Below are 13,672 nucleotides of genomic sequence, written 5' to 3'. Positions count from 1 at the left end.
AAGGGATCCAGCCTGATCTGTCTGCCTCTGAGGGGGCGCAGGATGGCTACACAGAGAGTCCCCCCCACCCTCTGGGGTGAAACTGGGCTGCAACAAAGACAGCCTCACAAACACCCCCCCCCCATCCCAAGTGCACCTTAATGCCAACCAGGCTGGTGCTCTGCCCTTTAAGCTTCATACATGTCCGCAGTTGGGCTGCCTTGAGGTACAGGTGCACAGTCCCAGCTGGCCACTGGAGATCTGTCTCTCCCTGGAGTTGTCACATGTTCCACCGCTGGGAGACGTCTGCTTGGGTCAGGCTGACTCTGCCTTCTGCAAGGTTGCTGGCAGTGGCAAGATGTTTGTGGGTCTCAAGTTCTAGCCCTGGTCCCAGGAAGTGTCACCTCACGGCAGCCACCTTTCATTCAGTTGTATCACCCAGGTGATGGGAGCTGTTTGCCCAGCTGGAAAAACTCGGAAAGATGATGTTTCTATTAACCATGGACTACCAATGTAGACAAGCCATTTATGCACGGTATAAAATCAGTTCCTCGGTGGAGGCAATATATCTTCAGTGTGTTAATAAAGAACACACACAATGTGCGTTCATAATGGCAGTACATCCAAAAGGTTGCCTCCAAGAAATTTAAGTCTTTATACTTTGGTATGTGACCGTTACAATCACTGCTGCAACTTACCAATGTTTTTAGCTTTGACTTTACTGGTCAGACAATTCATTTCTAAAGCTTCCCCACCCCAAATACAAATGTCTTTTAAAATGTTTCAGAAAGAGTCACATCATCTACTTCACTTCTTAATGTTTTCCATGCCGGGATCCTCCGCTAATTTAGTAACATTGGACAGGCAGAGTGGTCACAACCTCCACTATTGCCAACACTTCAGTTTGTGAAAATCTTTTGCTTAAAGACCCAGCTCATAAAGTCATGTTATTACTTGAGAATCTCAGCTTTATTAACAAAATAAAAAGAAAGGTAAGTTTCTAAACCTCATGTCGCAGAGAAAAGTTTGAAAATATGGGACCCTAAAGCCTCAAACATCAGAAAGCAAATTAAAACAACTCAAAATTTGTATTTGACAAAAAAATCTCAAATATTTAAGACAATTTCATGATGTCAAGGGAGCTGATTCATGCTTTTTGAATGCTTGAGGTTGGCAATACTTCAACCTCCAGGTTGAGAGTCCATAGTATACTTCACTAATTAGTCCATCCATGTGATATGTTTATTTTGCTCTATATTTGTTCTTTTAAAAAAATCTTACTGTACCCTACAAAGGCACAGCTGGAGTTAAGAGTCTGATGGTCAAAAAAACCTATGAATGTCTTGCTATGATCAAACCTATGATTGTTTTTCAGAGAAAAGGCAATAAAGATTTTTTTTTTGGAGGGGGGTTGAGGAGAGGGCTAAGAAAAATATAGGGGGGTGTAGTGAAGGGAAAGGAGACATTCATGTTGGGTTTTTCTTCTTCGTACAGATTGTTAATTTTGAGTGAGCTCACCCAATTCCCTTCCAGCTGAAATTAAAAAAAAAAAATCCCAATCGAAAAATAAATCTGCCCTTTTTTACCTGAATAGAAGTCGGTATCAGGCATGGAAATATCTGACTTGTAGGAAGGGTTGTGATTTTGCTTTAAGCTAAAGCTTTCTTTTAAGAAGGTCACTGCAAATGAAAAGTGTTCCTCATCCACTCTGCTTTTGGTAACACGGTTTTTCCCCAATCTATTTAAGGTGAAGTTGCACTCGAGGCATTTGCAAACATATTGGCATTTGCAATGCAAGGAAATCTCACCGCTTAATTTCTTAGGCCATGTCTACACTAGCAAACATACAACGACACAGCTGTACTGATGCAGCTGTGCTGCTGTAAGATCACTTGTGTAGCCGCTCTATGCCAACAAAAGAGAGCTCTCCTGTCGACATAATAAAACCACCTAAACAAGCAGCAGTAGCTATGTCGGCGAGAGAAGCTCTCCCGCCAACATAGCACTGTGCACATGAGCGCTTATGCCAGCAAAACTTATGTTGCTCATGGGGGTGTTTTTTCACACTCCTGAGCAACATAAGTTTGCCAACATAAGTGGCAGTGTAGACATGGCCCTACTGAATAATTGTTCTGTGGTTTTTTTTTTCTGTATTCTTTTTCTTGCCACACACCCTGTCTCCACCACCCCCTCTTTTGTTTCTGTGAAGTGTAGCTCTTCTTTCCCAAACTGAGAGAAGCAGAAGTATTAAAATCTTAACAAAATAGCTGTTATTGTTTTGGGCATTACATATGATAAAATAAAACACCAATGGGTGTTCACTTTACAAGGAGAATTATGGACTACAACCCACAGAAAACTCATCTAGTTGACGGCATGATTCACTTCAGCATAGAGTACTGCCCCTGATAAACTGCTAGTGTTTGTTAAGAAAAGGCTGACTGTATAGAGTTCTACAGTAGGGTGCCACCCACTTGAACTTTGGATAATGAGTTAAAAGAAGTTGTTGATGGGAGAAAATTGGGGTGTGGCTAAAAAAAGTGATGCAAGATGCAAAGGAGTCCCTCAGGCCGAGATTGATGAAAGAAAACTCCCAGAACATTGTAATAAGCTGATTTTGTGGGAAAGAGTGGGATAGTTATAATAAAAGTAATGTTTGTAACTAGAGGCACTCCTGCAGTGTTCTAGAAGTGTGCAGTTCAAAACCTTGTGAAATCATAGTCAGAGGTTAAATCTTACAGCAAGAGTATAGAAGATTACTGTGACTGATACCAATTCCTGGTAGGCGAATGGAGACCAAGTCTAACCATTCACTAATTTAGAATGCCCATGTTGGGTGGGATCCACAAAGGTACTTAGGTGTTGCACCACTGAACCTCACAGAGCCTAACTTTCAGGCACCTAGAACATCATAGGAACAACACAGAGATCCACAATACCAAATTAGGTGCCAAGGCTCCCTATACAATGAACAGGGATAGGGGAGAAATAGGTGCTTAAGAATGCAACCCACAAAAAGCCAGTGTGCTGGGCACAGAGTCACCTAAGCTAGCCAAAAAGTCTCGGAGATGCTAACCAGAGGGGGTGTGCTAAGCTTCACCCCTCTCTCTGAGATAGGTGCCTAAAGGCAGGTCTACACTTAAGTCAATCAAACGTATGTCGCTCGGGGTATGAAAAAGACACCCCCTTGAGCGACTCAGGTTACAGAGACCCAAGCACTGTCCACACCGGCCCTATGTCAGCATGAGACACTCTCCTGCCAACATAGATCCCACCTCTTACGGAGGTGGAGTAATTATGCAGATGGGAGAGCGCTTTCCAGTCGGCATAGAGCAACTTCACCAGACGCGCTACAGCGGTCTAAAGCACCTTCTAGTGTAGACCTGCCCTGAACTTAGTGATCCACCAGTGAATGGAAACCAGCCACTTGGAGTCAGACGGGCTTAGGCACCTACAGTTTTCTTGCAGGAATGAGTTAGGAGCCCGCCATGCTCCACACAAAACAGCAAGATGAGGAGGTGATACACTGGCACCCATCTTATACCTTTCAGCCCAGTGGTTAGAGTACTCACCTGGCATATGGGAGATCCAGATTCAATTCCCCTCTCTCTGCCAGAGGGGGAGAAAGGATTTGACGAGGGGTCTCTCCCACCTCTCGGGAGGGTTCTTTAATCACTGGGCTATGTGATAATTCTAATATGGGGTTCCCTTGATCTTCCTGTTAAAGCTGTTCCATTGTGGATCAATAATGGAAGAGGGATTGGAGCAGAGGAACTGGACCCAAGGTGTCCCATCTACCAGCCCTAGCCTAGAGACTACAGTCATTCTCCCTCACTCTCTTTGTCTCTTGCCCAATGACTTCTATTGTGGATAAATGTTTAGGGCTTCTGTCCACTTAGGTGTACCTATGCTGACAGCAGGGGCAGGGCCGGCTCCAGGCACCAGGCACCCAAGCACATGCTTGGGGCGGCACCTGGTAAGGGGCAGCCGGGGGAGCGCGGCGCGGCATTCCGCGAGGGGGCGCTCTGGCTGCGGGGGTGGGGGTGGGAGGGGCGGGCTCCGGCAGTGCGGCGCTCGGCGGGGGGGCGGCGCTCTGGGGGGGGTTCCGGCGGTGCTCAGCGGGGCGTGGGGGCAGGGTCCGGCGGCGCGGTGCTCGGCGGGGGGAGGCAGCGCGGGGCTCGGGGGGGGGGGTTCTGGCGCGCGGCGCTCGGCAGGGGGGCGGCGCGGGGCTCGGCGCTTGGGGGGGGTTCCGGCGGCGCTCGGCGGGGGGGGCGGCGCGGGGCTCGGCAGGGGGGCTCGGGGGCGGCGCTTTTTTTTGCTGCTTGGGGCAGCAAAAAAGCTAGAGCCGGCCCTGAGCAGGGGTTCGTCCACCAACAGGAGGAGTCCCTGACAGGCAGTAGCTAAATTGACAGAAAAATCCTTCTGTCAATCTAGTGCTGTCTATAGCGGGGAATAGGCGGTTTAACTACCTGTGGATTTTTCACACCCCTGAGCAAAGTAGCTGGGTTGACCTAACTTTTTAGAGCCCACCTAAGTCAGGCCAGTCCCACTGCTCCAATCACTCTTTCATTATTGAGCCACAGTGGAACAGTTTCAACAGGAAGATTGCGGGAGCATCTCCCACCCCAAGAATATCCCATAGCTCAGTGGTAGAGAACCTTCCCAGGAGGTGGGAGACCCCCTGCTCAAATCCTTGCTTCCCCACTCTGGCAGAGAGGTGGCAATTGAACCTGAATCTCCCATATCCCACACAAGTGCTCTAACCACTGGGGTAAAAGAAGTCATAAAGGTGAGTGGGCAGATTGTGAATGGAACCCAATCCAATAGAAGGCCTCTGAGCATGCTGACTGGATTGAGCCCTGCACTCCACTTAGGCAGATGACTGCCTATCTTCCCCCTGAAGAAGAGCTCTGTGTAAGCCTGAAAGCATGTCTCTCTCACCAACAGAAGTTGGTTCAATGACAGATATTTCCTCACCATCTTCTCTCTCTCTATCTTCCCCCAGTTCGTGAATTGCTCTGGGGCTCAGGTGGGAAATAGGCAGCAGGATGCCTAGAGGGAGGTATTGGGGTGCATGCCCAGAGGCAGGAACAGAGGTGCTTATACGTTTTGGTGGGAGTTTTGTGGATCGCAGTGGCGCCAAACTGGGATTTAGGTATTTAAGTATGAGTTTTAGGCATCTAAATACCTTTGTGGCTCTCAACCATTATGCTTATGATAGTCTTCAGTCCTAAAGCATCATATAATGATCATCACCATACCTCTTAACTGTCATTTCAGATCAGCTAGAGAGAACATTTATGGTTACATTTTCACCTCCATGTGAAGCTAGTTAGGTAAGTAATAATTAGTTCATGAGTACATTATTTCATATACAGGGCCGGCTCCAGGCACCAGCCTGGCAAGCAGGTGCTTGGGGCGGCCGCTCCGGAGAGGGGCGGCATGTCCAGGTATTCGGCGGCAATTTGGTGGACGGTCCCTCACTCCCGCTGGGAGCAAAGGACCTCCCGCCGAATTGCTGCCGCAGATCGCGGCTTTTTTTGTTTTTGTTTTTGTTTTGGCTGCTTGGGGTGGCCAAAACCCTGGAGCCGGCCCTGTTCATATACTTCAGAGTACTGATCAATTTCCTGTCATTACAGTCCAAAATGAATATTTTAGGTAATATTTTTCTCCTTTGCTTCATTGTAGAGTTAAAGATATTTTCAAAGCTTTCTAAAATAGTAAAACAAATATTCACTAATTACAAACACAAATTTACTTCTGTAATAAAGAATTTAATTCATCTCCAGTCATATCTTATCTCCTTTATAGTTAGAGAAATAAGAAACTCTGGGTTTTAGACACTTTAAAATGTTACCTGCTAAGAGATGTTTTTTTATGTAATAATCGACTGGAAAAAAACCCAGACAATTGTCAAACTGTTCTCATTTTGTTACACAAGATGAAACGATGAAAAATTGGAAAGCCCCATATAATATCTCCTGAAGTAACTGAGTATTGGTTAGTTTCTATAAAGATACAGTAACTGCAACCATTAATAACACCCTCAGTTTTATCATGTCTTAAATCAGTACAGGTTTTATTTTAGAAACCATGTAACTGAGTTCTTTAGAATTGCAACAGCATTTTATTTGAAACTTGCTTTGGAGATGAATGCTATTGTTACGTGTCCACAGTTTTAGCACCCTTTGGAAAAAAGAAACTTTCAGTGGCTGGAAGAAACTCTCTTCCTTTAATTCTGCTTATTCTCCATTTTTATCTGTTCGAAATAGTTAATGCAAAAAATCCACTCACCCTGTGCTTGTTATGCTCATTAACATTCAGCATGAAGACTTCCAAATAGTACAAACAATGGATCCATTTTCATCAGCAAGACCTAGCTCCGCTCCTATGCTTTAGCAATTGTACAGACTCAGTACAGCTTCTCTTCCCTCTGATCCTCTAATGCTTTTTGTAAACATTGGTTAGTAGCTCATGTAGATGTTTGTGTCACTTTATTCCATGTTTTAATTCTCTGTAAAGAATTCCTGATGAAATCCCTTTAGTATCTCAATCTACCTTAGCTTAAATTCAAGCCCCTTCTAGTGCAAAACAGTCAATTTTAGCATTGTCACAATCTCAACCTCCTAGCCTCTCTTGCACCTCTCAATTCCCTTCATCATTAGGCCCACCATAATCTTAAAAACTGGGTGGGGGGGGCAGGTATGTCAGCATTTACCATTCTGTGAATTTACCTTTCTACCCCCTGAAGTCCCGTCCAGCTAAAGATTGCCAGCTCAACGAGATGCTGCAACATTCACCTGACAATGTCAAATCCACCGGGGAACCCTGGAAACTGCATCTGGTCTACAGGATAAAGGAAGCCTTTACACAGTGTGGACTGCCTATTTTTGATCAAAGTGGTAGGAACAGAATGGACTGAAGTAGGCAAAAGGCAGGAGATTATTGTCCTTGATTTCAGTTTCTGCTTCACCCTCTGGTCCCCTTTAGTCTTGCTCTAGCTGCTTATATGAGAACACTTTATCAAAAGAGCAACCACTGCTGCATGTAGGGGGCGTGACACTGTTTACACTAATGTATCACCATTGTTGCACAATGGTGATAAACCTTGTACAAAGTATGCCTTGTAAGGTATGAATGGAAAAGTTATAGACTGCTAAGTATTATTCTGTTTAAATCCATCTTTGTATATGAAGTTATTAATATTCAACGGGGTTGTATCTCAAACATGTTTTCTTGGGTGATGCCCCAAGACAGATTTGCCAGCTAGCTTGGTTGATGTCTCATTAAGGACAATCAGGTTGCCCAGTGAACCCCTCCTGGAGACGTTTCACAGAAAACTGAGGCATTGGCTGCCCAAGGACTCAATGAGGCATGTAAAGACATGATCAAAGACTCCATCTTTTTGCCAGTAACTTTCCAGGCACGTGGGCTGAAAGTATAAAAGAGGAGACTGTGACAGCACATCTTGGTTTTCCATTCTGCTCCACTTCTCTGGACTGTGATTTCTAACAAGGAAGCTTTGAACAAAGGATTGATGACCCCCAATCTTTTGGGTGATCCAGAGAGACTTACTGCAAGCCAGCAGACTCACCATCAATGCGTATTATCCTGACCTACAGACTCTGAAATCAATTGTAAGGTACATGATTCCTTTAACCATTTAATAACTCTCATTTTATTAATAGTTTAATTACTAAAGGAATTGGCTGCAGCATGATTTTGGGGTAAGATCAAAAGCATCTATTGACCTGGGGTGATTTGTGTAACTTTTCCTCAGAGTGCCCCACAACATTTTTATTACCAATATTGACGTTACCAACATTCATTCCTTTACATGGTAATGCCAGGGTGTATTTGTATGGGAAAGAAAGGAAGAGAACATTTTGATAGCTAGCTTGAATAAAAATCTTGAACTTCTATAGCACTTTGTATTAGGTGCCTTCTCAAAATGAGAAGAAATAGTTACTTATCCCCATTTTTGTGGAAGGGGAAACCGAGGCAAGGAGAAGTTATGTGATTTACAAAGATCACAAATGAAGTCTGTGAAAGCGATGGGCACAGAAGGTTTCTGACAACACAATATTCTACCTTCCGCTCTTCCACTCTCCTTCTGATTCTCAACCAAGCTTTCTGGTTGATTGGCAAAATACCCATTTGGTTTATGAAAATACCAAAAAGTGTGAATTCAGTGTCACTGCATGTAGAAATGTTCTTCCTGGGAGATACACGTCTTGCTTTAGCAAGGATCCCAGGACATCATAGAGTGAGAGTCTTATTCCGAAGTATTTCAGTATGCAGAAGCTGTGTTTACAGATCACTTTAAAATGCAATGTGCCATAGGTCAATAACCCTACTAATATGTATTTCATGAGGCGAGTAGGCCATACAAATAAGTAGATAGATACCACTTTCATTAGGAGTCTTGACCCCCCATTAGGGTCTGTAGCTACAAATAGTAATAATCTGTTCTTTTGACAGGTGTAAATTATTTATGTAAATAATGCATAGTACACCCCAAAATATTCTGAAATAGCATCTGATCCTACAAGTACTCTCATGAGTAGCCCCTGACTTCCATGGTGCTATGTGAATAAGGGTTACTCCCCCCACTAAGAGTTTGTAATACTGGGCTTATATTTTGCATAACCAATTAAGTTTTATATTATGGATTCACGAGGGCTTGATCCAACTCAGTGAAATATTCTTTTTGACTCCATTAGAAACGGAACTGGGTCCTCTATGTTTTGACTATCAAATGCTTTGCTGAGAAATGGGGGTAACATCAACCATTTTTTGGTGTGTTTGGATTAGCCAGATACAAATTAGTGTGCTTCTGCTCCCTCAAAATGTAATTAATTGAGCCACAGTAGAACCAGCTACCACCTATACCTTGTCCAATTTAAAAAATTTGTGCTCACACTGTTGAGACTACCTCTGAAATAGTTACAAAAAGAATTACTACCTTTCCGGTTATCAATAAAGAGAAAAAACAGTCAGGGTGTAAACAATGCACACAAAGAGGAATAAAGTCTGAAATTCTTAACATGTTTTATTTTTCAAATTGTAAACACATCAAGAATGTAACACACAAGCATATACAATTAAAACAAACAAAAAATATGAAAAGCAGCCAATTAGTAGAAACAAAGAAGCGTCTTGGGGAATCTTTGTTGTGTATTTACACATGAAAAGGGTTGTACAAAGATGAAGTAGGAGTTGCCAGTCAACAAACAAGTTTTCAGATACCTAAATCAGCTAATCTGTTTGTTCTAACTAAAACGTTCCATTATCTCTTTTTAGGAACAATTAAAAAATAACTATTTCCTCATGCAATGTAAAAGGTATCATTACTGCACATAGAGGACTTTTTGTAACTTGTTAAATTTAATAGTTTCTATTGTTTAAGAGAAACACTCAAAGATATCCAGAGGATTTTTACGACTTATATACCTCAAGCCAGTTTTCTTCAAATCTTTGTGTGTCACACAGCATCATTCGTTTCCTTTCTTTCATTCTAGCTATTCACCAGGTGCCACTTCCAATTTAAAAAAAAATTGATTCCTATCGATGGATAAAGAGGACCCCAAATTCCCCAAACTCCAAATGATGTTGAAAATGATTTTTCTTTTATAGTGCAAACAAGTTTTTCTTAGAAGAATTTTCACATTAATGAGGCAAATACACCCCAGTAGCAAAAAGTAGGCAGGACATCCCTTATACATGGGATAAAAGGAAAAAGGCAGATCTGAAGTACATGGTTATGTTGCACAGTGATGGAGATGTGGATGGAGAGGGACTTGGAAGGATTTAGAGAAAATGGATCAATAGCACCAAAGCAGAACTTTAAATCAAGGCTCTTGATATCCATTCAGTGGATCACCGAGTGACAATAAAAGGGCATTTATCAGCATGTCTGACTATTTGAACTGCCAGTGAAAGCCTTACAATAGTCACAATTATAGACCTGACAATGCTGAGAATGTAAATGCTGCTTTAACAGCTGCATCACATCACAACTGACTATACACAAAGCCTGAAAGAGCCAACAAATTATGAGTTCCTGACTATAACAATAGGACCACGATTATAGGCAGGAACTTCAATAGTAAATAACATAATATGGCAAACTAGAGACTAGGTATTAGCAAAATGTGTTATAAAAAGTACAAAAGTTTCAAAAATTTCTGTGTGTTGGGATGAGAGAGTAATCTGTGGCCTGGAATTAGTATTAATTGTTATTATAAAAATTACAGAGACTGTATGAGATGGCTGGTTCTTAACTTCTTGCAAATCAAACAAAAGGCCCATTTGTAAACTGCTTTGGGTGACTGCTTGAAGGCTGGCCAGACAGTTGGTAAATTTAAATACTTGCAGTAGACACAACCCTGCCAGTGGAAGGTGGAATGACAGAAGGATTGTACACGGTGGATAATGCACTCTACAGGGGTGTGATTTCTAAAGCGCACAAACATGTTGTGCATTAGTCAGTCTGTGTTAATCCTGCTGGTGCACTTTAACCCAGTGCTGTTTTAAATAGTCTTGTGTGAAAGTGCAGTCAAAATTTCTTTAGTATGGTGGGCATAAGTCAAATTCCCTTGATATTACTCCAATATATGATTCTCCAATATATGATTCTCCCACCAGTTCAGTCATCTGTGCCCCAAATGACATCCCAAGAATCCACCACAACTTTTCCCCATGTTAAGGCCATTCTTCCAAGAGGAACAGTGTTGCAGCCACCTGACCAAGGAGTGCTAGGTTAGATTCTCATCCATCCAGAGGCTGCTAATGGCCCCTTGCACTGACTGGTAGAGGTCATCATTGCTAGACCTATGCTAAATTCAGCAGTTCCCAACTCCTGCAAACTCCCCCGCCCCATCCCATTGTCCCTTGTAGGATGTGTTTGCTCTTTGTCTTGAGTTCATTTTGAGCTTTTGATTTCAACACCTTCCCTTCCCCACCCCCAGTAACTCACAGTGAAGTCAACTTGTCTCACCTGGTTTAAAGTAAGGACCAAGTTCTATGTAACTTCTGCCCAAAGCCACAAGTTTAAAAAGCCTAGTCCTGAACTAGGAGAAATCAACAAAACTAAACTTGCTATTGGGTTTTGTTATGAAAGTTGTGCACAGTTCTAGTCATTAACAAGTGACGTAAAGGTTGTGTCACCTCCCCTGGGTCTTGTAGATCATTGCACCACTGGAAAGACCAGCAGAGCTCACAAACTGAGCACAGATCAGTTACATGGCCATGTCTGGACCGAAGCACTCACACTTTGGTCACTTAATAATATCCTCTGAAACGTAAGAGTACAGAAATCTCATTTGCTTACCAAGATGCCTGGGCATAGGTATAATTTGAATGGCTACTCATGCATACCAGAAATCTTTTACTCACAACTCTAGAAAGTATTGTAAATTAAAATTTAATGAAAAAAAACAATCAGGATTTACAACAAGATCCATATCAGTTTTCAATAGCAACTGCCTCTAGACTTCTCTTTGCAACGTCAAACCGATGTTTGGTCCTCTTTTCCCTCCCCATCATTTAATTTTCTAAGCCAAAAAGTTTTCAATTTTTAAAATTTTTTACCTATTATTATTATTATTATAAAAGTGTGTAAAAGCTAAGAACCACAGAAGTAACAGTCTACACCTAAATGTACAGGATGGGTAGCATAGCACCCTTTGCAACCTCACCACCATTCAGTAGTAGTAGTTACCTTTACGTGACCCTCACCCAAAGATGTTCGACCACATGTTCTCTAAGGTTTCAGAAACTGTTTTCTTTTTCTTTTTTTTTTTTAAATGAAGATTTGAAAGAGATGATTAGTTACAAGGTTCCCAAGCTGTGTCATCTTCCCCGATCCTGATGCTTCTTCGTTTTTGTCTTTTTCTTTTTGTCCTCCTTTCTGGGTTTCAATGCACAGACGCACGCAGACACACCAGCAATAGCTTTGGGAAGGTCAGTTCCTCTGTACCACTTGTTTTTCTCCTTGTCATATACCTGGACAGTTTTGGAGAAGACAGTGTCTTCCCAGCTATAGCCTCCAAGAATATAAATCTTGCCTTCCCAGACTGCCACTCCAGACTCACTGTTTGCTTGAAACAAGGGAGAGACTCTGGTCCACTGGTTACACTGAGGGCTGTAAGACTCCACACTCAGAATGTCAAAGCGTGCCATAGTTTCTATGTTGTCATCACTGCCGCCAATGGAATAGATATTGTCCTCCAAGGTGCACATGCTGTGCCACCCCCGAGCAGTGATCATTGGCCGCTTTTCCTCCCAGACATCTGTGCGGTAATCATAGCAGAGGAGATTTTTTCTATAGGGACCAATTTGGTAATCATGGCCCCCGGAGATATAAACAAATTCCTTGTAGACAGTGCCAGCATGCCCATAGGTAAACCTAGGATAGGCAAACAACAACAACTTATTGGTTTTGCAGACTAGTGCAAATATTTAACAGTGATTGTTAAATATCAGTGCTGCCCACACAGTTAAGAGGTGAGTGATTTCATATCTGTTAAATTTTAAATATCACTTGTAAATGTAACTAAATTATAATAAAGTTAGTTAGTTATTCAACGGGGGTCCACTAAAGAATAGTTTGGGCATAAGCTTTCGTGGGTAAAAAACCCACTTCTTCAGATGCATGGAGTGAAAATTACAGATGCAGGCATAAATATACTGACACATGAAGTCAGTATATTTATGCCTGCATCTGTAATTTTCACTCCATGCATCTGAAGAAGTGGGTTTTTTACCCACGAAAGCTTATGCCCAAATAAATCTGTTAGTCTTTAAGGTGCCACCAGAGTCCTCATTGTTTTTGTGGATACAGACTAACAAGGCTACCACTCTGATACTAAAGAGTACTGTTGGTTCAACTTTCTCAGCAGCATGAAAAAGGCTTTAGGAAACAGCAGAAGTAGCACGGCTCTCGCTAGTATTATTAAGTAGGTAATAAATTATTTGCGTCTATTAAAGTCCCAAGGAAAGTGTGGAGGAAAAATAAGAAAGGAAGATTTGCTGGGCAAGGAGTAGTTATGAAGGCTTTATGGGAGCAGTGATATCATCTGAGAGTGTGGTTCCTTTGGCTTCCAGGAGATGGAGTGTAACTCATGGAGAGTCTAGCCTGTGCTAAATTTAGGATTGGTGAAGTGGCGTTATATGAAAATAAAGACAATTCACTAACTGAGTGTGGGATTTTCAAAACCAATCAGCTTTAACTTAACTTGACATCAACTCCCATTGACTTCAACAGAAGCAGAGTTAGACCAACGATCAGTGTTTTTGAAAATCTTACCCTAAATCTGTATGCCAAGGAGGTCTTTCTAACCATAGCATGGGCCAGGTAACATCATCATCCATAGAAAAACAGCTCCAAAGTACCTAGAGCCTTAACTTGCTTTATCACCTTTTTTTAAAAGGAGATCAGATTCTGACAGAAGCCAGTCACCTCAGAGAGAAGTACCCACACCTGCAAACAACCACTGTAACTTTTTGATGGGGATTTTTTGTTAGTTTGAGAGTCCCCAGTGAGAGTCCACAAACTCAATCCTCAGAACTCCCACTCCCAAAATTTAGGAAAAAACGGGTTTAGATTCGCCAATTAGAGAAATATTCAAATTTAAATCAACTGGGGGGAAATGGGGGGGAGGGGAAAGGAGTTCTACATTCCTCCTTTGCA

General features: G+C 42.4%; 1 protein-coding gene across 5 annotated transcripts in view; it reads right to left on the bottom strand.

Moving 5' to 3' along the window:
• Positions 1-9,006: 9,006 nt before the first annotated feature.
• The window catches only part of KLHL36 (kelch like family member 36), a 28,108-nt gene continuing 23,442 nt past the window's right edge, over positions 9,007-13,672 (bottom strand). For all 5 annotated transcript variants that reach the window (XM_005292294.5, XM_042852119.2, XM_005292295.5 and 2 more), the window contains exon 5: positions 9,007-12,388. In XM_005292294.5, coding sequence (XP_005292351.1) covers positions 11,833-12,388 — 556 coding nt within the window. In that variant the 3' untranslated portion in view covers positions 9,007-11,832. The remainder of the gene's footprint in view (positions 12,389-13,672) is intronic.

Source organism: Chrysemys picta, chromosome 14 (assembly GCF_011386835.1).
Source record: "Chrysemys picta bellii isolate R12L10 chromosome 14, ASM1138683v2, whole genome shotgun sequence".
In the NCBI taxonomy this organism is placed as follows: Eukaryota; Metazoa; Chordata; order Testudines; family Emydidae; genus Chrysemys; species Chrysemys picta.
The sequence above is the reverse complement of the archived record's forward strand: the minus strand, read 5'-3'. Positions and strand labels throughout refer to the sequence as shown.